The 24,096-nt window shown below is 37.5% G+C and overlaps 1 protein-coding gene across 2 annotated transcripts in view; it reads right to left on the bottom strand.

Annotated features, from left to right (window-relative positions):
• Positions 1-24,096, bottom strand: part of itfg2 (integrin alpha FG-GAP repeat containing 2) — a 67,496-nt gene that overhangs the window by 26,038 nt on the left and 17,362 nt on the right. Inside the window, exons 8-10 of one of the 2 annotated variants that reach the window (XM_015353118.2) lie at positions 17,215-17,268; positions 8,555-8,646; positions 2,893-3,010 (exon numbers count right to left, since the gene is read on the bottom strand). In XM_015353118.2, coding sequence (XP_015208604.2) covers positions 2,893-3,010; positions 8,555-8,646; positions 17,215-17,268 — 264 coding nt within the window. The remainder of the gene's footprint in view (positions 1-2,892; positions 3,011-8,554; positions 8,647-17,214; positions 17,269-24,096) is intronic. The other variant, XM_015353119.2, reaches the window with a different exon arrangement.

The following is a 24,096-nucleotide window of genomic DNA, read 5'->3' as shown; positions in this document are numbered from 1 at the left end:
GGTGTACAGTTTGTAAATGTGTATTCTACTAAGCAAATAAGACTGATGAATAAATGTAACATTGGTAACAAATCTAGAAGACAAATTGAACAGTAGCATTATTGTTGGAGTAAACCAAAATACAAAAAGGTGACACATCAGCATGCTAAGAATGAATTATATTGTTTATTATTAAATATATGTGAAATATAAATTAGAACTGAGAATCAGACAAAATATGCACTATATTATTATATTGTTTAAATTTGATATTTTTTACGATATACTTCCTTGTACATTCTTGTGTTTGTGAAGGGTAAAAAGGAGATATGTGGCAGCCATTCTGCCATTCTGCACCAGCAGCCCTACTACACAGTGGATCAGGTGAGGAACTGAGTAATTACTTCACCAATTTTCAAGTTCTCAAAATGGGCTTAGCACAACAGGCCCTCACATTCCCTGACATGCCAACCTCGATGTGACATCCAATTGTGTTTGGGGGTAAACATTTAAATACACAAAGTTTTCTACCAGGATGTAAAATGAATTTAGTTTTGAATTTGCTAGTTTACTTAGTTATTATGTGGTGTCTCTGCATTCCTATTAAAACATAATAATCACTTTAAAAAAAGTTAAATACAGCAATATATCAATATATAAAGTTAAATACAGCAATATATCACATACCTGTATTTTATTACATGTTTTATTTATTCTTCTCTCTTATTCTCTCATTGTAAATCAGAGTTCTGGTTTTTACTTTTAAAGATGCACACTTATTAAAAAACACCAGATGTCAAAAGAATGGAATATTTTAACTGTTCGCTCCCATTACTAACTTAAACATATTACACTTATCAGATCAGAAGAACAGCACTCATTGTAAATATTATAATGCTGTGGAAGAAAAGAGAACCTAATTACAGTTTATTGCAGAAAACAATAATTAATAAGAGGTACTAGCAAGCAAACACTGCCAAGTTACCATAAACGGTGCTGCTACATCTGCAGCCTACAAAAACAAGTTAACCTTGAAAACATGAGTATGCATAATGTTTACTTCATATTCATATGATCTGACTGTCATATGGTAATAATGCATTTACACAGTGTCAGAAAGCAGCTGAATCATGGCAGAGGCCAGGATCTATATTCTGAAAGAGACAATGGTGCATCACAAGAAACATATTGTATCTGCGTCACAAGTTACAGTATGTACTCCTAGTATTGCTGCAGGACATATTATTAGAATTACAATTAGAATTAAGTATTAATTTAGATTTCTAATAATCCTTGTATTATTGAAAGGCACAGCTTGGTGCCCTGTTGTAAATGCAGAGGAATGTAGCTAAAAGGCCCCTCTGATAAGGGACACCATTAAGCTGTATCCAATGCTGAACCATCTAATGTGATACAGTATACAGATATATGGAGCAAATGGGTTATATTAAGTCTGTTACTTCACAAGACCATGGGTCCAAAGTCACTGCTCATCACCCAAAGGCAATCTGACTTTTCCAAACACGTGACTGCAAGCAATCCGAGTCAGGACTCAAACTTTTTTCTAAGACGCCAGGCTGGGAGAGTAAGTAAAAAGCAGCCGAGATATTCTTCCTAAAACAGATTAAATCTTGTGTTTGAGAACTCAGTTTTTTTCACCTGATCAACAAAATAAGACAGTTAAGACTCCTTTTGTCGACATCCTGAATATCTGAGCATGTAGCCGAGATTAATCAAGTTTTCCCCAATCTACCTTGCAGCCGCACCCAAGAAGAGAACCTTGCACAGACTGTTTTTAAAGACCAAAGCTAACCCACACTAACTTCTGGCAAAGCTGCCTCACCAGAAATGTTAGGCAAAGCTCTCTTTCTTCCTCGCTCTCCTCTCAGTAATGGTACACTCTCTGTAGAGAGCAAGCAGCTGACAAGTAGACCACAGGCCAACCCAGCCAGCTCAGTTTTCTCAGTTGGAAGCTTGAACTCATCAAGGATGTTTGGCCAATGAATCTTTGAGTATACAACTTATTTATTAACATTATAATTCTCTAGAGAATTGAACTATTATTCCAAACACATGTTTGATGTTACTGTCTGTTCACGATAGTAAATGCATATTTACCTGTACCTAAGAATATGAATGTAATGTCATTATATAAGACTGATAAAACCTAAGAGCTAGACCATAACTCTTTTTAGTCAATGTATTTTAACTCCAAAGTTATTAACTCTTCTCCTTCTTATCTCTGAGTAAATAAACGGCTAATCTATCACAGTAGATCATTTCACAAATATATTCTATTACGTTTGATACGCATGTTTTGGTGTTATATCAATACATTATATATTGTATATTTAGAATCCGTGTGTGGAACTGTAAATTATTTAGTTTAATTGATTCTTAAAAGTAATCAAATTACTCTTGCAATTTACTGTTACAATTTCTGATTACAATAATTTACTAGTTATAATATTTAAAACCCTCACATCACTACAGTAACCAGCATGTGTAAAGAAGAATAAGGAAATCAGAGCATCCAGACTCCCTAAATATTTCAAACATTATTTATTATATAACATTATTTACTCCCACCAAGTTAATGGTAACTACACAGCTAATTAACAATGAAGAAAGATTAGCCCAAGATTTGAATTAATCATATATGAATGGATTGCTGCCCACTCATAAGTGACTTATGACTCTGTGTTGTTCACAACCCAAAAACATTTTTGAACGTACAATTCTTGTGCATTACTATTAGACATAATATGTGCTGAACTGCAGTTTGATACAGCGTGAGTGATTGTTTAACTCACCTACTCTATAATTTTACAAGTTTACATTCTCCTCTCATAAATAAAAAAATGACAAAAAACAGCACTTCTGAGAAGATAAGAGTAGTCTGAGTATCCTTACCTGCACAGAAAGCATTGACATTCTCATCAAATTGAAACCTGACCACCATCCGATTATGGTCAATAATGTAAGTCTGCCCATCCCAGGCACAAGCAACTACCTCCTCACGTCCATCACCCTACACAGAGATAGAAAAATAGGCATCGATTAACTTGAACTTGAACTTTATTGCCATATGTAACCGGTACTGGTACAATGGAATTCTTACTCACAGAAAGTCTCTCGATTGTAAAACAAGTGTAAAAAACAAGACAAAGTGCAAACAGTGCATCAAGACAATGTACAAACAAACAATAGACAATGTGCAAGTAAACATGTAGACAGTTTGAATGTAAACAATACAGACGTGTAAACAATGACTGGAGATGTGCAATAGATAAGAAATCATAAAGAGGTAGGTGGTGATGGTGTAGGTGTGGTCCGAGGGGGATGGCTAAAAGTGTTCGCCAGTCTCACTGCTTGTGGATAGAAGTTGTTGAAGAATCAATTATTAGAATTATTAGAAATTAGAAAGGAATGAGGACTATTGATATTATTATTGCCCTGATACAAGATGCAAAAAAGACTGCAATTTAACAGAACTTAATATAATGGAGTAACTGAAAAACATAAGGTAACAAAATGACTGTGACAGTAAGATGACTCACTAGGTCTAAAGGTTAAGTCTGAATTGACTGGTTATGACACAAAACAAAGTTGTTAGTAAGGTGTGCAGAAGTGTAGATAGGTTACTAAAAGAATGATGACACAGCCACTATAGCCACTATAGCCACATACTGTATGGCCAAAGAAAAAATGGAGCTGTTTCCCTGAAGTCCACACTACAAAAATGCAACCACTTCAAACACAAAGGACACTATATTTACAGTACATGTATATTTATAATACTGTCATTTACAAAGAATAAAAGCTGGTGGAGGCTGGAGATGCTTCTTTTCTACATAAAGCCCCTCCCACCAGTAGTGTGTCCCACTACACCAAACAAATGGAATTCCAGTAAACAAGCATCAACATTTCATTTGGACCCACCCTGTGAATTGCATATAAACCACATTCCCTATTAACCAAACAAAACACATAATAAGACCATTTATTTTAGGTATATTTTTCAGTTTTATATTATACACCACCTACATAACAATGTCTTCTCACTATTGTGAACTACGCATTTTGGAAGTCATGCCATGGTTTGGGTCCTACTCTACCATCCATGCGGAAGATGCAATTGCACTAGAGCCTAACATAAAATACTTAGTGTCACGGAAGCCGGTTCTGACTCCTGTGAAGTACGTTATAATCCGGAAATGACTGGAAAGGACAACTGTGGAAGGTACAGCAGGGTTAGGACGGGTTGACAGACAGGGGGCGGTGACTATAGTGATCTGGTGCACGGGGGGAAATGCTGATGCCACCAAGTCCAGTGAAGTCCAAAACGGGAAGTAGGCGCAGTCCGTAGTCCAAAGTCTGGGAGATCCATCCAAAACAAAAACAGGATTAAAATCAGGAACTGGATCCGGAGCAGGAACAAGAACTAAAAGCATAACAGAACCAGGCGCTCTGAGCCCCAGACTCAAACGGTCAGGACGCTGGGGAATAAGGCCTGCCCGTGCGCTGCCCGCAAGCCTGGGGAATAGACAAGCCTTGTGGCATCCATCTTACAAGACTGAGCCAGGAACTGCAGAGGCGCTAGGCTTTCAACCGAAATTTAAACGAGACTCACCAGAAAATATTAAAAACTAATCATAACAGAAAGGGGTAGGAGCAACCTCTAGAGGAGGGATGTGGAACATAACTTAGAATACAGAAGTAAGTTAAAAAATCTCTGGTTGTTTTACTTTTCTTGTCAACTGAAGACTGTGCCCATTTTGTGTTTATCTGGTGTTTTTTCATCTAATAAATGACTTTGCTTTCCTTTATGTTTGTACCCACATACATTTGATGTACTGCTTTTAATATTTGTACATCTGCCAATTACTTTTTTAAATTCATTTGGCAAATGAATGATTTACTTGTGTATTTGCGTGTGTATGCACACCCATTGAGTGCTGTCCATGTTGTTGTCAGTTTCCAGACACAACTAGAAGCAAATTTCCACTGAAATTGGGTTTTCTGAAACAAGCACTAAGATGCAATTTTCTGTAAAATTACTTGCTCTGAGTGATGAAATGGGTATTCTTTAACAGTGAAATAACAAAGCATGTTTTGTTAGGCCAGGACAGAGAATCATTTTATCCACACCCCTGGATAACATTCAGCACAGTGGTGTATGTCACTATTTGTTCACAAGAATAAATGCAGTTTTCCAGATTGAAAAGGGGGCAGAACGGTTTCTGTGCACTCTGAAGAGCAGGGTGACACAGAATGCAAGGAAACAATGACCTACAGTATAGATGGGATTTCCATGCCCTAAGCAACCTGCTCACTGAGATGTGTGTGAGTTTGGCAATTTGTCTAGGGCAGGGGTGGGCAAGCTTTTTTGGTCCAAGGGCCACATAAAATTTTGAAACTGTATAAAGGGCCACTTCAGGCTCCTCTTACAGATAGCCTATGCCCTATATAAGTTTAAAATCCAACATAGGCTTATTAGTTCAAGGTTAACGAAAACCTGAGAAAAAAAAATTAAATATAAAAAAATAAAAACTGAATAAAACTTGACGGTCAACTCACAAGGCAAGTCTTCACCAATCACCTCAACCTAAAAGGTAATTGTTCTGCATGATAATCTTACTATCTCAAATTTGCTCTTGCTCTCATGACAAAGAATATCTGTGGTTTCTATCATACACTTAAAAAGCTCCCCTTCAGAGAGCGGCTTTTTTTCTTTAGCTATTTTATATGCAAGCAGGTAGCCTGCCGTTGTGCTGGCCTCTTGGATAATAGAAGGGCAGAAAAATACATTTTGCTGAACCTGTAAACTAGCGGCTAGTTTGGAAGCTCTATTAGCCCGCTCTTCACATGACAGATTGCTAGCATAGTTACTGTACCATGTCTGGTAGAAAAATACCAACTGAGATTGTATTCTTTGAACACTGCAACATTTTCCTTACAAATTAAACATACAGCCTTTGTTCCAACCTCTGTGAAAAAGTATTTTGCAGTCCATGCTTTGTTGAACACTCTGATTCACTGTTTACTTTCTGCTTCTTCAATCAGGGGTTCCCAAACTTTTTGGATGGGTGCCTCCCTTGGCCTGTCAAATTTTCCACATGCCTCCCGTCTCAAAAATACGTTCTATGGCAGTGCGATATTTTACAAAAGATTTTACATTTGCAATGGAAATGATGGGTTAAAATAAAAACAAAGTTGATCCAATTTTTATTATTTTTAATCATTTTCAAAACCAAAATACTTTTTGGTTAATAATGACTTTTAAAAAATAGTCAACATCTTTGTAAAATGCAAATAAAATGACTTAGAAAAAGTACAAATTTAACATGAATGTTTTTCCAAAAGAGGGAGAAATACAATGTATTTTTGTTTGTGCCTCTTAATAGGTAGGTGGGCTTGTTTATCAAATTACATTAACATGATTCATTAAAAATACTGGGTAGTATTTTTTAAATGGCAACATGCATCTCCTTCTCAGTATTGACTCTTGATCTGAACTTGGATTTGATAACTGCAAGTGCTGAAAACCCAGCCTCACAAAGGCAGGAAATTAAGATAAGATAAGATCAGTTTATTACCCATATACAATTTTGTGCATTAGGAAATTGTCTTTTTTCACATATCCCAACTTGCTCTTTGTGAAACACACAGACAGGGAGAGAAGCTAGGGGGCAGAGCACAGGGTCAGCCATTGTACAGCACCCCTGGAGCAGTTGGGGTTAAGGGCCTTGCTCAGGGGCCTTCTGCTGGCCACGGGATTTGAACCAGCAACCTTCCAGCCACAGGGGCAGGTCCTTAGCCACAGAGCCATCTCTGCAATTGCAAAGGGAAGCAGAATTTGCAGGGCTCTGTTGCTTATTCCTTGGTACTCCAATAGTATGAGTTTTTTGCATTGTGTTAATCGGTATGCAACTTTGTATGATAAAAGAAAAACTTTGCTGGGACTGTAGCTTGGTTAGAAAAAACAGCTTTGTGTTCATTCATTTAACTTGTGAGAAAAATAGGAGGCTTACTTATCAAACTACAGTGAACAGTTTCTAAATTACGTTTCAATGTTTTAAAACTTTAAGGCAGACAACACACAGTGGATATTCTTCAGTGTCCACAATTGTGCATGTGAAACAGAAATTCAAGAAACTGTCATCATACTTTCTATATTTGGTTTACATCTCTCTTTATAACTAGGCTCCATGTCCTTCAAGTTTTTTACTCATATTTAAAAACCTCTTCATTGCGATCGTGTAACAAAAAACTCACAAAATGACCACTCATAGAAACATGAAACACCGAAGCCGCGGTCAACTGGTATGCTTCTTACAGACTGCCGACTCTCTTGCCTAGTGTCATGTGACACAAACTAGCTAGATAGCGCACAACTCATACATTCAGTGTGCATGAACAGCTTGTTTTGCTTGAAATACATTTTTTCTTTGACTGGCGATACCCGTGACACCCCGACCGACAATGGCACCTTCCTAAGGAGGCGCGATGCACAGTGTGGAACCACTGAGGTACGTGCGCCATCTAACGGCAAGAATAATGAAATGTAAGTAAAAATAGAACCAAACAAGGTGGAATATGGCGAAAATTTACTGATTTATTTTTTACCTCAAGGGCCGGTTAAAACTGGCTGGCGGGCCAGAAGGGGATAGAAGGTGAAAAAGCAGGGTCAAGATTTCTATGTCTTGGTGCAGGACATGAAAGCAATATAACTCTGCCTCAGCGTCCCCTGGCACCAAGAAAGGAAATCCATAAGGTAAAGATCTGATTCATGGAAACAAAGCAATCCTCAATGAAACGGGGCTTTCTGAGCAGATCCAGATAGACAGAAAAGAATAACGGATAGAGCACGAGCCTGCATTCTCTCCTCAACTGTCCACACCACAGTTTTCCCTGGGTCAGAGATTAAATAAAACTTTACTCGCACCAAACAAATTACCACACACAGAACACTGAACATGTTGACCCAAATATGTCTCACGATAGCAAAACTGAGCTCCTTGGATCAACAGTTCAGAATTATATGTTCAGTACTCTAGTTACTGTTACCCAGTAACAAACAGGATTCTGAGCCAGTTAGCGGCTAAGCATTTTTATTAATAGTAAGTATACTGCTTGACATAGTCATCTATAATAAACAAGCCCACATTTATTTTTGATGTCCAGGATGTGTGTATCCTATGCAGAATGTAAACCTGTTTACATTTTAAAACAAAAAAATAGATAATTAGAATGAGAAAATTAGATAATGTATATAAACCTGGACCGGAGTTGGAAACAGTGCACATTCTTGAAACACTGCATGTTCATTAAAGTAAGTTTGTATTCTAGGAAGACAATACAGGATCTACAGCCAGTGCCATGTTCTGATAACAGTGTAAATTCAAGAGAAGATCTACAGAATCACAGTATACACAGTATTCTGTAGATACTGTGCAGGTTCTGAGCAGACATTATATGACAGAAAACAGTAAAGATTACAGTAAGGATGGAAAGGATTTAGTAAGGAAACAATGAAAATGAATAAATAAAACAGAATCTATTTGGCACTCACTGTCACATCCAGCTTCTGAAGGGCGAAGAGCTGGTGATCAACCTGGACTGACCATAGTAACTGCTCAGTACTGTCCATCAACTTCAGAGTCCCTGCAAAATGGACAGAGAGAACTTTATGTCTTCAGTCAATCTGGCTGAAGAAATGTCCTTTATAATGCCATGTATAAGACCCAGATACATAAGCAAACAAGGATGTTATATTTTCCATTATAAAAATGTTTCAAATCAGAGGTAAAATAAAACAGTCCTAGGGTATTGGTATTAGAGTACCTCCTTGGAAGTCTGATAACATCCAAGATGACCCTAGACCAAACTTTTGTTTTTTAGGTGCACCATTTAGGAATATTTTGAACTGTACATGCTGTGCTAAAGTTTAACATCTAACACTAAGCAGAAGATCAAACTTGTGATCTGATCCTTTAACGAAAATTTGTTTCAAGTTGAAAAAATGCCCAAATCATGTTAAACTACTGTAAATGTTAAAATATTTAGTGTTTTTCAAAGTACACAGGTGATGTTTTTCAAATGTTTTATATTACAGTATATATAAAGTAATATATATATACTTCAAAGTACTCAAGTGTTATTTTTCAAATGTTTTACATTACAGTATATATAAAGTAACTGACACTGACATAATATGACTTAAATAGTCATATGCGTATATCACAACAACCTTGGAAAAGGTCAGTGTTAGTCACAGCCAATTAGTCTTAGTGACAGTAAAAACATTTCAGCCAAAACCTAAATAGACGTACCTTACTAAGGTGTGGATCTGTTAAATAAATGGTGGACATGATATAAAAAATTCATAATAGATAACAGAATACACGTCTTGTAAGATGTGTCTGTGGGACCCTTTGAGAAAACAGCTTGAGGGAATTTTTTAATCATTTGGCTACTAACATTGAAATGAACACGATGGGCTGAATAGTTCCAAACTGTATTTTTTCTTTCTCTTTTATATGTTTGGAGGCTGTCCAAATCTAGATATACCGCAACATTCAAATTACAGATACTAAGGCATTTATAAGCCTCCTTCTTACATTTTGGTGGCTTTCACGTAAGATAACTACTGCATACTGCATGCTGGAGATGTGACTTTTCATTGACAAATATTTAGAGATCTACACTATGCCCCTGCTCAGGTTAGGTCTAACTTGACATCACACACAGTTAAGCAAGCAGAAATGGTTGTGATTGGTTGACATCCAGTAAAGGTGCCTTTTCTGGAATTCCTGGAAGACCATGAGTGAATAAATACAGAAGTAGTGAGCTAAGTAACCTACAAACACGAGAGTGGCCAGAACTCCTTAAGCCTCAGGAAACTACGACACGTATAGGGGACATCAAATAGGACTCTTTAAAAAACTTTTAAAAAAATATAAAATAAAAATGAGAGGCAATGCAGATGCTTATGAACTGATGTAAAATTGTCTAGTTTGAGGTAATGTACAGTATGGACTGGATTATACTGATATACTGAGTTTAGTATGATTTACAAATTTGAAACCAAGGATGTAGGCAGGCCAAAACAAAAAAATAAGCACTATGGTACTACAGTAATTCGGCAGTAAAATGTTTATCCTTTCACTTTTCTTCAAATAGTAATATATTCTACACTTTGTTAACAAGGAGCACATAGGTTCAATGCAATAGTCTCTAAATAAATAAACCATTTAGTTTATTTTGCTCAGCCAGCCTTTTCCAATTTCTTATGCCTACCAAACATTATTTTTTCCTCTCCTAACCCAGTGAGGAGGTAAATATAGATGCGAGTCGGTAACGTGATTGGGGGCAACCAGCCCTAAGCCTCAAACCATGCAGGGAGACCCAGGGCAGATGGAGACTCCATCCACTCTGAGATGATAATCCACATCACAGCACTACCCACCAAACAAGGAGAAGATCATGCATTAATATTAATTACTTTCAGCCCAGAGGGCAGCCTGCTGGGGGTCTGTATTGAACTCCTTTAGGCTCTTAATGAAGAGGTCTCAGTGGGAACAGATCATTAAGAGACCTGCAGGAGCCCTTAGTAAAGGAAGTTGGGGCTCCCTGTGTCCGGAGATTCTCTGGTTCCATCTCTAAAAACTGTTAAAACTTCAGGTTTTGTACCTGCTCCTCTCCTCTCTGCATACCTCCATCTAGTTAAAGCTTTAGAAGGATCTTTCTTTGCAGTTCCATTTCCATTATACGGGACAAATTGCACAAAATACTTGATCAATGTTTTACAATTGTGTCCATTCCAACATTGAAGCTTGATTAATCCAGCTAATTTAAGTAAATGCAACCCTCCAACTCACAACTGGAAACCCACTGAAGCTAAGCAGGTGTGAGCCTGGCCAGTACCTGGATGGGAAACGCCTTGAAAAGCTAGGGTTGCTGCTGGAAGAGGTGTAAGTGGGGTCAATAGGGGGTGCTCACCCTGCAGTCTGGTCCTAATTCACCAGTATAGTGACAGAGACACTATACTGTAAAAAGGCGCCATCTTTCGGATGAGACATAAAAACGAGGTCCTGATTCTCTGTGATCATTAAAAATTCCAAGGGCATTTCTCGAAAAAACAGTGGGGGTGTTACCCGGCACCCTGGCCAAATTTCCCATTGGCCTTTACCAATCAGGGTCCCCTAATAATCCCCATCTATAAATTTGTTTCATCACTCTATTCTCCTCACTTGATGTGTGGTAAGCGTACTGGCGCACTATGACCACCGTCGTATCATCCAGGTGGGAGATACGCATACTGTAGGTGGTGGTGGAGGGCAGTTCCCACTACCTGTAAAGCGCTATGATGGAGTCTGCTAGCAGAATCTGTATGTTACTCTGTACCTATATAGTGGTAGGAGATGTGAACTCCTTCTGAATTCACATGCTAAATTCTAACCTTTATGCTTGCTTTAGCACAGATGCGTTTCCATCTCTGTACTAAACTCCCACCTTCTGTACCAAACCCTGATAAGGAAGGAATGTTTTAATTGCTCTCTGACTCCTTCAGTTTCTTGAGAACGTATCTCAAAGACAGGAGAGGGGGGTCTAGAGAAAAGTGTATATAAACTATCCCCTTTGAACAACTACAATAATAATCCTCATTGTATTGTTCCTTGTATGGATACAATAAAGCTTTGCTTGACAAATGGACACCTCAGGCTCGAATCTCTTTGTTTCTACAGCTTTAAGTGGAGTGTACTCTGAAGAGCGCTGTATAAGTATAAGGAATTATTATTATTAATATTGTTTACATTTGTAACTTTCAAACTTTGTCAAAATGTTAACCCTAACTCTAGATAAATTCTATTTCTTAAATTAAACATGATGACTGTACAAACTATAGGAGCATGGACAGAGATGCAAACAGATTTTCAGTTGGTGTCATAACATTAATAATCTTAAATCTTTTCCATTTGTTGTTAAAATGCCATTTTAAGACTAATGGAAAATGAAACTAATTGTCAATAACATGATCGCTAGGCCAGCTAGAGAGAAACAAAACTCTTTTCAAACACTTAAGTTTCCCCGGGTGACTGTCCACGTCTGTGTGGAGTTTATATGTTCCACATGTTCTCCCTCCCACTTCTTTGCTCCTTGATAAGAGTGCGTGTGAGCTGTGTCCCAGATCAGGACATTATGCTTTTTAACCACAATGCATTCCATGCAATGCATCATAGACATCAGAGGAAAGTTAATAAAATATGTTCTTCTTAATTTAATATCTCATATGTTCCAAAGACACAGTGTTGTGGTGATGCACAACAGTGTAAAACAGTTCTGCAAACTGGGCAACTGCTAAACAATTGCAGTACAGCTCATAGTAGCTAGTGACAAGGACAACTGTTTTCTGAGTTTCTTAGTTTCAGAAATTAGTCTGTAGTGTTTCACACAGATGTGCTAATTTAGCTTTAAACCTCTCATGCAGATCCCACCCAGGCCTTATTATATATGTTGACTACCAGATCTGACGAGGGGACAAAGACAAAGGACAAATATTTTATAATATTTTTGGATTTTGTGAGTGGCTTTTATGAATTTTGTGTTTCTCTTTTTTATTTTTAAAGGGCTTCCGTAAAACAGAACAGGAAGTGTATCCCTCACCAAGTACAACGTGTATTTTTATTTCAGTGGGTGAGCGGAATACATTAACAAAAAGCTACATGTCCCATACACATTACAAAATTCTGTGAATATACACAGATATCCACACATCAACTATTACTGCCATTCTTGCAGACTGACTTCATCTAGAAACCATTATTTCACTATTGTTTTGCAAGAGATCATTAAAACGATATTCCCATATTTCAAGCAATGCATACCTCACCAATATAAGGCCAAACTGTAATATTAACAATTTCAGGTGTTTTGAGTAGTTTATAGTCATTCTATTAAATTCCTTGTTTTCTAAGAATTTCTGTGAAACCCAAATATCCAAGTCTGATCCTGCCTCCAGTCATGGCATGTAATCTCCTTTTCAGAAAAAAGATACCGTTCAGCGATATTGTTTTTTAAAATACATAGCTAGGCTATGTACTGTATCTCTGTGAAACTGCAGAGTGCATCCCCTGCTCGGTTACCTCCATCAAACTGCACAGCGCATCCCCTGCTCGGCTATCTCCACCAAACTGCACAGTGAGTGGTAGTGTTTGTGATTACAGCCTGTCTCAATCTGCCAGAAGTACAGAGAATTCTAAGATAAGGATGTGGTGCTGCTACAAACATACCGTTATGATTCTTAACATTGTTTTGCTGCACTTTGTGCAATCCACTTACTCTCTGCTTACTAAGCATGGTACATTCACTCGATAACAAAGGAACCTATAGTTGTGAAAATCTTACAACTGGCAGACTACAGTAGTTCTCAGTACTGTAGGACATATCATGGCCAAACCCCTAGGCATCAACACCAACATAAATAGTAATGGTAAGCAGCAAATCAAGATGACCTTGGTCACAATAGATGAATCAAGGTTAAACTGTAATACAAATAACAAAAAACAAAACACTGTACAATAAGCCTCATCCACACTTGGGAAACAAAGTGTAGTCATGGGTTTATATCATTTGATAAGTGTTATGCTGGGGTTGCTGAGGTTTCAGGGCCGTGGCAAAAGACAAGCAGCTCCAGAGGAGCAGAGGGCCTCCGGCATCTTTCAGAAGGCTTGGTGGGAGCAGGGCTTATAGATATAAAGAAATGCAGGCTGATTGAAATGTGGCTTTCAGATAAATGCAGATCGAAAAAAGGCTGCCTTGACGCAGCAGAGAGGCTGGCTTGAAGACAGCTGTCTGAAAAAATGTGAAGGTTTGAGGCAGAATAAGACTCTCTGGAGACAGCAGTGGAGAAGGCTGGGAGCCGCAGTTTGGAGAAGACAGAAAGAGAAAAAGGGTCGAGAAATTCCGCACCAAAAAAGCAAGGAGGGCTGAATGCCCCCCCTCATTTAGTGCTCGTGAATCTGGGCAAAAACATTCAATGGATGTTTATAGTTCATTATAGTAATGATAAGCTTAGCACCGAGTGCTTAGCTTAATGTCGGAGTACTGATTAGCGGGCAAAAAGTCTTTTAAGTAGTCTGCTTAATTGTCTGATTGATTTTGGAATGGTCTATTTGATTGAAAGATTAGTGGCCTTTGGGAAATGTGTCCTGAGTGAGTTTGCACTGGCTCAGAAGGAGGTTTGGTTACCTGGAGCAACCGAGGCACTCCCGGCCCTGGTGTAACTATAAGTGCATGAGTTAGATAGGAGTTCTAGAATGCTTGTTTGACTATCTATGTTTGTGAGTTAAACAAAACAAACTATTTACAGGAACAAATTCTGTCCTTAGATAGCATTTCTTTTCTTGGGTATTCCTTTTAAATGTCCACCACCATGAGGATAAAACAATGAACTGTGAGCATGCATTGTGGACATAAATTGTAGGAATGTGCAATGCTAAGGAATACAAGTCTGAATTTTTCATAAGTAATAAAATAAATATGTAATTTTCCATGTTTCTAATGAAATACATAAAGGTGACTGAGGTGACATCCTGTGTTTAGCAAACACATTTAGCAAACTGTAATTATAATTTATAAATTTCTAGGCTTGAAGTTTTTAATGTTACTGAAACAATTTACAGTATAAACTGCAAAGCTAGGCTGCTAATTTACAAGCAATACAAAAGACCAGAATGGAAAGCAGTTTTCCATCTGATGCAGTACATTTGAGCATACTGTCTTTTATTTTTGAAAGACCCGAAGGTTTCAGGCATATAATTTCTAATATCCTGTAATAGCTCCATATAACTAACTCTAATTACACAAATTTACTTAATTACTTTAACGTTAATATTATCTCTGCAGTCTGAGCAATATGTTCATTTAATCTAAGCTATTTAGGGATTTAGCTGCAAACATCATAATTTTGCCTCTGTGTTTGACAGAGGTTCTTCCATTTTGAGGACTGTGAAGAGATTTCCACTGCTATTAATCACCCTGTCACTGAAAAGCTCATCTTGTGAATAATGGAACAACTCTTCCTCAAGAATAAAGAGATTTAACAGAATATTACACTTGACAGTTTGGTTAGGATCTGTTGCCTTTGTGAAAAGGACTAATGGCAGGAAAGATCTATCAAGGAACTTATTGTTTTTGTGAGTACAGTATGAGTAACATAAATAAAAAATACATGGTAATACAAGAAAAGCTTTTGCTATAGTTAATCAAACATTACTGAGGAAGCATTATGAGCAGTAGCTGGAGTATCTGAACTTGTAACTGGAAAGTGTTCAAATTCCAGGTAGGACAATGTAGCTTTCCCCTTGAAGAAAGTGCTTCACTAAAACTTCAGTAAAAACCCAGCTGTATGAATGGGTGCAAATTTAACTCACTTTGGATAAAAGCATCAGTCAAATGAATTAGTAAAAATACTGAATCTTCTTAAAGACTTCAAGGCTATGATTTTGGTATGACTTTGGTCTTTACTGTCTATTATGCTTGGTAAAACAACTCACCACTACTGAATGGAGGAACAGTATGACAAAAAATATTCCGCTCCAATGTTGAAGTCCATGATTAAACCAAAAACACTCCCTTCTCAAAGGCAGCTCACTGCCCCTCTCCTGCTTTCACAGTTAATTATATTTTTCAAAGCGATGTATGAGAGCACTTAGTGAAAGGTCTCCATTTCCTCTGCTCGGAACCCCCTAACACTCATGCTAATTATGTCTCTCACCCCAAGATGAAAGTGACTTACTGAGATTCTGGAGCCCAGTTTGACAAAACTAGCACGTACCATCCAGCAGATTTCAAAAGAAACCTAAAACGACTATTAATATTTGATCGTCCTTTGGAGGAGCTAGATAGATAGAAAGAGTTTCCATATACAATTTTCTCTCAGATTCCAGACCCTACAGTATTAATATACTGTAGATTTAATTTTTAGAAAAATATCCCTAAACCGGAAATGTACTGCAAAATAATAAAATGTTTATCTTCAGTTGTAATAATTATCCTTACAAAAAAGGTGATCTTGTAAGGCTAATTCCATACATTTGTCGTTAGCGTTAACTAGTATTCTCTTCAAAAACAAATTTTAAAAAAGCACACTTAGAGTTTCTTACACATTCCGATATGAACAGGAATACAATATAACAACTTGATTGTTTTGATTTAGGTAATTCTCAAAACAATCTGTGGTTCACCACGATAGTTAATACTCAGAAACACTGCTCATTTTGTGGATAACTTGCAGCAGTCCAAACTTATTCCTGAGCTCAAATGTCTCTTAGCATCTTTTTAAGACTGGTGTAAACCTATTAAGACATTAGAATGCACAGAACAAAAAACATTACACAGTAATCTCCTAAAATACTGTGTAGATTACTTTTCTTGTATCAATACAGTCTTTCACTTTAAGGGGGGGTCTCATGTGGTTCAAATTTAGCAGAATTAATTGGCATTCCAGCCCAGTTGCTGCTGCAAAGTAAACTACAGCTAAAACAGGAACAGCTCATTTGTTACCATATTTATTTCAGTGTTAATTTAAATGATTAATTTGGAGTCATAGCCAACATTTCTAATGCATGCAGATGTGGCTTGTAAAGGATATTTGCATTAAAATTTTCCTTACATCAACATTTTCTGTAAGAAAAAATAAAATCAATATGTTCACAGCTAATGCTCTGTTGTATGTTGCGAACCACTGTCACCCCACAATTTCCAAATCATATTTCCTTCTGAATATAGTCAAAGAGGTGAGAAACAATTGATCTTACTCACTACGTAAGCTATTTAATTAATTTTGAGGCTCATGCATACCAACAGGATTAGATGAAGGCACATTCAAGGAAACTAGTAATCAAAAGTAATCAAAATAGAAATCCCAATCACCCAGAAAATGAAAAGGCTGTTTATGAGAAGCATTGTAGTGTAATTGAAGGAATGTCAATGAATTAGATGCAGATTGTAGATTGTAAAATGTCAATACTGCCAAAGTATTATTTTCCAGGGTAAAATTCCGTGAAACTCTAAAACCTATTTAACTTTCCACTAAGCTTGCAATGCTCTAATAATGCAATATATCATTTTCTCCCCTGTAAAACTAAAACTAGTGTTTGTGGAAGCCTATTCACCAAAAAGCAATTTTAAGGACTGAGCAGCCACCTCAGTAATATTTCACGGTCTTACCATCCAATGTGCAGAGGGCAAAGAGGCCGCGTTTGGAGGATTCATCTTTTGAACCTGTAAACGAAAATAATACAGAGCAACTCAGCTGTTGCTACTGGCAAAGGAAAAACAAAGAACTTCATTTAAGGAATGATGAACTGAAACTTCCGCTCAACCCAACGAGCGAACTGTATTCAGAAACCATATCTAAATGCAGTCTCTCATTACTAAAAAAGGTACCATAATTCACATAAGTTAAGTCTATCAATTATTTCTGCACTATAGAATGGATTTGAGTACTGGATTTGAAAATAGCAAGCTGTTTTTTTCAGCTCAATTTCTGCAAGCTATGTGTAATACATTTAAGTTCTCAAGTTCAAGATTAATTTTAGGGTTTCAAATGTTTGCAGTCACATGCAATATACTAAATTCATTGCTTTTAAGTATTCCTGAAAAGAAAGACATCTTCAACATTACTGAATGATATCTTAATGGTACCAACTCTCTGATTAGTATGCTGGTATCAGACTGGCAGATTTTAAACTTGAACATATCTATAAGTGAAGTGTTTCATGTTTTATCACAGAGGAGTATTATTTTCTTTAATATAATCTCAACTTACAGTGCTTGCAAATGTATTCACCCCCCTTCCACTGATGTACAGTTTTGCCGAATTCTAAATGATGCATACAAATTCATATTTTCAAAACTGAACCTGGGGGTGGATACTTATGCAACCAATTATAGGCTTTTATTTTTTAAGTTTTTGCTTTCTTTCCCCCATAAAGGTATTTGACCATTCAAGTTCTGAATAAAATATAGTACTCAAAATGTCAATGTGTATCTGTCATTTCTATATCAACAATATGGGTCAAAACAAGAAGAGGAGTCAACACTTAGAAATACCTGCAAAGGAACAAGTAACAGGTTTATTTTATGCTGAAAAGAGAAGAAAGAAAACACAACATTTCGGCTCTGGAGCCTTCTTCTTTTTCCCTTAGAAATATCTTACTACTATGCATACGTCAGCACAGCAAAGTCCCAGCAAAATGTGTCCTAGATGTCAAATTCCTGCACTCATCTGCAGACTCCATCAAAAGAATGGCAATGGACTGTCTGTTTGGCTTCAATAAGAAGTCTGCATGTAACCTATTAATTACCAGCCTTATTCAGTTCAATAGGCTGTGAAATGACACGACTTCTCTACAGTCTGCCACCAGGATTGAAGATCTAGGATATTCAAAAAGCCAGATGTCATCTAGTGCTATGGCCAATTAACATGGCTTTCAAATTCATGATCTTTAAAATGAAATATTAATGTTCTTCTTCAGAAATGAAAAATACGCATTAATTAAACATTTCAATATCAGAAGTACTATTTTTAATGTAATGTTTGTAAATAGAATATGTAAATGACATACATAAGGCAGTGCCTTACAAAAGTATTCAGACCTTTGCATTGTGTTTACATTTTACGGTTTAAAGCTTTCAGTGATTACACTTTTAAGTAGTAATTATGATTTGTTACATACACAACCTACTTCAAATATGCAAAGCATTAAACAAAAAGAAAAGTTTTTATGTCATTATTGCATATATATTCAAACCATTTGTTGTGGCTAATCTAAATTAATTTAGGTGCAGAACATTACCTTAATTAGCCACGCAATGAGTTGATTTCAGAATAAATATACATGTTTCTGTAAGTCCCCCAGTCCTCAGGTAATGAATTTCAAGCAAAACTTAAATCAGGGGGTGGCACAGAGGTGCAGTGGTTAACATTGCTGGGGCCCTGGGTTCAATTCTGGACATGGGGTGCTATCTGTATGGAGTTTGTATGTTCTTCCCGTGTTCACTTGGGTTACCTCCGGGGGCTCCGGTTTCCTCCCATAGTCCAAACACATACTAATAATAATAATTGCTTACACTTATATAGCGCTTTTCTGGACACTCCACTCAAAGCGCTTTATAGGTAATGGGGACTCCCCTCCACCACCACCAATGTGCAGCATCCACCTGGATGCTGCACATTGCCATAGTGCCATAGTGCGCCAGAACGTTCACCACACATCAGCTATCAGTGGGGAGAAGAACAGAGTAATGAAGCCAATTCAGGCCATGATTGGTAAGGGCCAATGGGAAATTTGGCCAGGACGCCGGGGTTACACCCCTACTCTTTTCGAGAAACGCCCTGGGATTTTTAATGAACACAGAGAGTCAGGACCTCGGTTTTACATCTCATCCGAAGGATGGCGCCTGTTTACAGTATAGTGTCCCCATCACTATACTGGGGCATTAGGACCCACACAGACTGCAGGGTGAGTGCCCCCTGCTGGCCCCATTAACACCTCTTCCAGCAGCAACCTTAGTTTTTCCCAGGAGGTTTCCCATCCAGGTACTGACCAGGCTCACACCCGCTTAGCTTCAGTGGGTTGCCAGTTGTGAGTTGCAGGGTGATATGGCTGCTGGATACTGGTACATTATTTGGCTTCTTGGAGAACTGTCCCTGGTGTGAGTGTGTGCGTGTCTATGTTTCTGTCTGTGTGTGCCCTGAGATGGACTGGCATCCCATTGAGGGCATATCCTGCCTTGCGTCCATTGCTTGCTGGGTTAGAATCCAGCTCCCCTGCAACCCTGTATTGGATAAAGCAGTCATAAAATGCATGAAGCCAGAAAGACCAAGGAGAATTTATAACAACACAGGGGTAGATTTGTATGAAGTCACAGAACAGGAGAAAACAGAAAAATATATTTCTTTAGGCACCCGTGTAGTGCCTAGTACAGGCTGTCCTTCCAAACTGAGCAGCCCAGCAAGGACGAAATTACTTAGAGATGCCACCGTGAGGTCAATGGTAACCTTGAAATATCTACAGAGTTCAACTGATTAGAAAATCCCCATGAATAAATATCCAAGTGACTCCACAAAGGAGTCGTATATGGAAGAGTAGAAAAACATATCATATTTCACCTGGGGATTTCAACAAAGTGGTCATATTGCAAACATGTGGCAAAAGGCTTTGTGGTCAGGCATGGTAAAACTGGATATTTTTTGTCTAAAAGAAAAGCCTTACATGTGATGCAAACCTAACAGCGCATTTCTCAGTCAACACCATCCCTACTGTCAAGCATGGTGGCAGCAGCATAATATTATTGTTCTCATCAGCAGGGGCTGAGAATCTTCACAAGAGGGAAATGAAGATGGAGAAACATAATGACAAATCCTAGAGGAAAACCTGCTTTAGACATAATACTGAGAGAAAAATTCTCCATTCAGTAGAAAAATGGTCCAAAACACAAAGCCAAAGCTCTTAGAATTAGAAAGTGAATGTGAGTGGCCCAGTCCTGACCTGAATCCTAATCCAAAAGCAATCCCCAAGCAACTTGAGAGATGCTGAACAAAGACGTCAAGAAGAATGAGCAAAAATCGCATCAAGCTGCTGGGCAGAACTGGTAAAGACTCACTCAATGCAAGCAGAATGTAATTTCTGCCAGTGGTGCTTCCACCATATACTGAGATCCCCTGTCTGAGAAACCTATAGAATCAACATATTTCATTTCTTTCTTTAGACTTTGCAGACATTAACTGTAACTAATCGTACACTTAGAAGTCTTCAGTTTGAACATTCCTTTTTTGAATAAAATAGTTTTAAAAAATGCGACTACATTACTTTGTCATTTCACAAAATGGGAAACTACAGGAAAGGCCAAAATACTTTTGGAAGGCATTGTATATAGGAAGGTCTTTTTTAGCCTTTTTATTTTGTTGCATTTAACACAGGTTTGTAAAAAAGATTTTTGTTAAACAACATTTTGTATTTAAAATGCACTGACAGGCACCATATGACAGCATTGCTACACTAGAGCCTCTATGTGACATGAGGCGGAAAAGAAACTACTGAGCTTTGTGGCTTACAAAATATATAAGCCTTGTTACACCAAATAGTGTATTATTGCTCAAAATAGTTTTTCCTCACACCCCAACAGCAAATAACTGTCATTATTTATTATAAATATTCTAAATATTTTAAAACACATTGTATCATTGTGGAGTAACACTGTAGCACAGTCATTTGAATTGCTGCCTCACAGCACTAGAGCCCCACGGTTAAAATCCGGACCTGGGCTGCTATATGTGTGGAGTTTGTATGTTCTCCCAGTGTTCACATGGGTTTCCTCCAGGTGCTTCACTTTCCTCCCATAGTCCAAAGACATGCTGGTAGGTTAATTGTCTTTGAGTGAAATTTGCCCTGGTGTGACTTGTGACTAGTCCCTTCCAGGGTATATCCTGCCTTGCGCCTGTTGCTGGCTGAGGTAGGCTCCAGCTCCCCCCCATTACCCCTTATTGGATATAGGATTTGGATTGGTGTGAAAATGGAGAGAAGCATAATTGTATAATAACTAAAATATAGGTAAGTGCTATTACTGTATTTTTTACCTTTAAATCAGATTGAAAACCAACACTTACAGCACTTTGCAGGGCTGTAAAAGACTAAGGAGGTCTAAATTGTGCAAAAGACTTGATTTGAAGTGTGAAACACCTCCTATGTTTCTTAACTGTATCATTTACAGAGCTGCCTCCTTGCACCTGATAATATGTTAATATGTGTATTTCTCTATCCAATTAACCATATTGCTTTGTGCCTCTTTTCATCTGGCTCACATTAAACAGGAGCAACCTTTGTTCCAACTCAATGCCCAGGTGATCAATCAGTAAATCCCATTGAAATATTTAGAGCACGGTATTTTTACTCTACTTACATAAGCACTTCGGCTACATTTGCCATATGTCAGACATTGTGTCTTTTTATTTTAATAACATACCATTTAATATTTTTCCTCAGTTGGACTGTATTTATTTAGAATATTGACATACATAATATTTAAATGTAAAAAAATAATAGCATGTACGCCCTTATCAAGGTTAACTGTGAAATCACATGTTAAACGGACATGTTAACAGACTGCAAATCATAATACTGAATTATGACAATGGAAACATTATATGATCTAAAAATGATCTAGAATAACAAGTAAAAGGTTGGGAAATGAAATGCACTGCTCAACTGTAATTTTCAGTGCTAGATTTGAGACAACTTTTTAAAATAGCCTTCTTTAAAACAGAGAAGGTTATTTCAGTTGCTACAGCAAAATGTATCAAGGACAAAGGAGGAGTACTATATGGTCAGAAGCTTGCCTGGTGACAGGCTAAGCTGTATTGTCAACCTTAAAAAAGGGTACAGTAACTACTTAATAAAATCAAAGGAATTTAATTTCAGCAGTTGCAGAAAATATCACACCATATACATTGTAAGTTTAAAACAATGGGCTCTGCTGATGCTCTGAGTTTTCAGTTTGTTTCTGATGGTTTTGAACTGACTCTGGAGGGCACTCTGTGATGCAACACGGTGGGCTGCTGCTCAATAACAACACCAGCATGAGGCTGATCTCTCAGCAGGCAGGGCCAGCACCGGCACCACAGCCTAAATAATTCAGAATTAGAGTTCCAGAAAAAGAGTTCCAGTTGAAACTGCTGAGATGCCCAGGGACAGGAAAGGGTTATGTCATCTGAATGAAGAGAAATAAAGACCAGAAAAGGCCCATTTTTGTTACATTTAAGTATAAATTCTTGCTCACCATGACAGCAGCTCCATTTCCACCTATGAGGCCACTTATATCCACTTATTCTACACAGAAACAATTTGGTCACAGGACCTTCAACATGATTTTCTTGAGCCTTAAGAGTGTGCTCATCTCCATTAGTCACAAAAATGAAGGATTGAAAATTCAGACCTTTTCAGTAGTGCTTCAAAATTGAAAATTGTCATCTCAGTCTATCAAGACCAACACTCCAAATGGAATTATTCAAGACTAAGAAATGTGCCATTAATTATGACAGCACACTTTTCTAAAGCTGGACCTCATGAAGTGAGGCCTCTGTGTCTTCTAGATTGTTTATATGGCTGTATTCTCAGATACTTAAAAAAAATAACATTAGGCCTTTTCATAATGGTTTTATCCAGTAAAAACTTGCAGATTTTAATTAGCTATTGAATTTGTATAGGGGACTTCAAACAGACTCCAACAGTTTCAGAAGTACAGCACAATCACTTAAGAAGACTTGATTGGAAAATAGTTCAATTAAGTGTTCAATTAAGCAACAGACAACTGAGCTACAATAAAAGCCAGGAGGTGCTGGGATCACAAGGATCAGCTCATGGTAGCTTTTTATTAAAGGCTAGTGCACAAAGGCTTCTAAATTTGTACTAAACCGAAAAAGAACATGTCTTTTCACCTTAGACACATTGCATCTTCTACCAAAATCAGACTGATTTACTGATGAAAGGCCATCTGCTGATTAGTTTTGTGGTGATAAAGGACATTGTGTCAATTGAACTGGGAATCACAGGACACCCTGCAGGGATACAACTTGAAAAATGAACCTAGAAATGCCATTCAAAATAAAAGAAAACATAAAATTGCAAATGTTATATTATTAATAAAGTAGGTAGGATTATTTTCCTTTCATTTTGTCAAAGATGGGAAGCCTTCTCTCTTCCCTTGTTTACCTGTTTAATAACATCATTCTCCTGAGTGTTTTGTAATGGTGCGTTTCTAATTAGGCCTAATTATTTTATTGCACCCGTTTCTCTTTTCACTCATAACTGTTATTGCCTGTGAACAAAATCAATTACATCTTTAATATCTTCTCACTAAAATTAAACCCTGCGTGATTTTTTTTTACTTGGAGTTCAAAAATATAACAATTAGCCACTCAATGTCCAACAGAAGGAAACTGCTTTAGCAGGAAACCTTTTTTTGTTTCTTTCTCTTCTGTATGACAGTTGATCATTCAAACTGCCAGATTTTGTTGGTGGAGGCAGACAATATGTAATCTGAGGTGGC

This window comes from Lepisosteus oculatus, chromosome 7 (assembly GCF_040954835.1).
Source record: "Lepisosteus oculatus isolate fLepOcu1 chromosome 7, fLepOcu1.hap2, whole genome shotgun sequence".
Classification (NCBI taxonomy): Eukaryota; Metazoa; Chordata; class Actinopteri; order Semionotiformes; family Lepisosteidae; genus Lepisosteus; species Lepisosteus oculatus.
The sequence above is the reverse complement of the archived record's forward strand: the minus strand, read 5'-3'. Positions and strand labels throughout refer to the sequence as shown.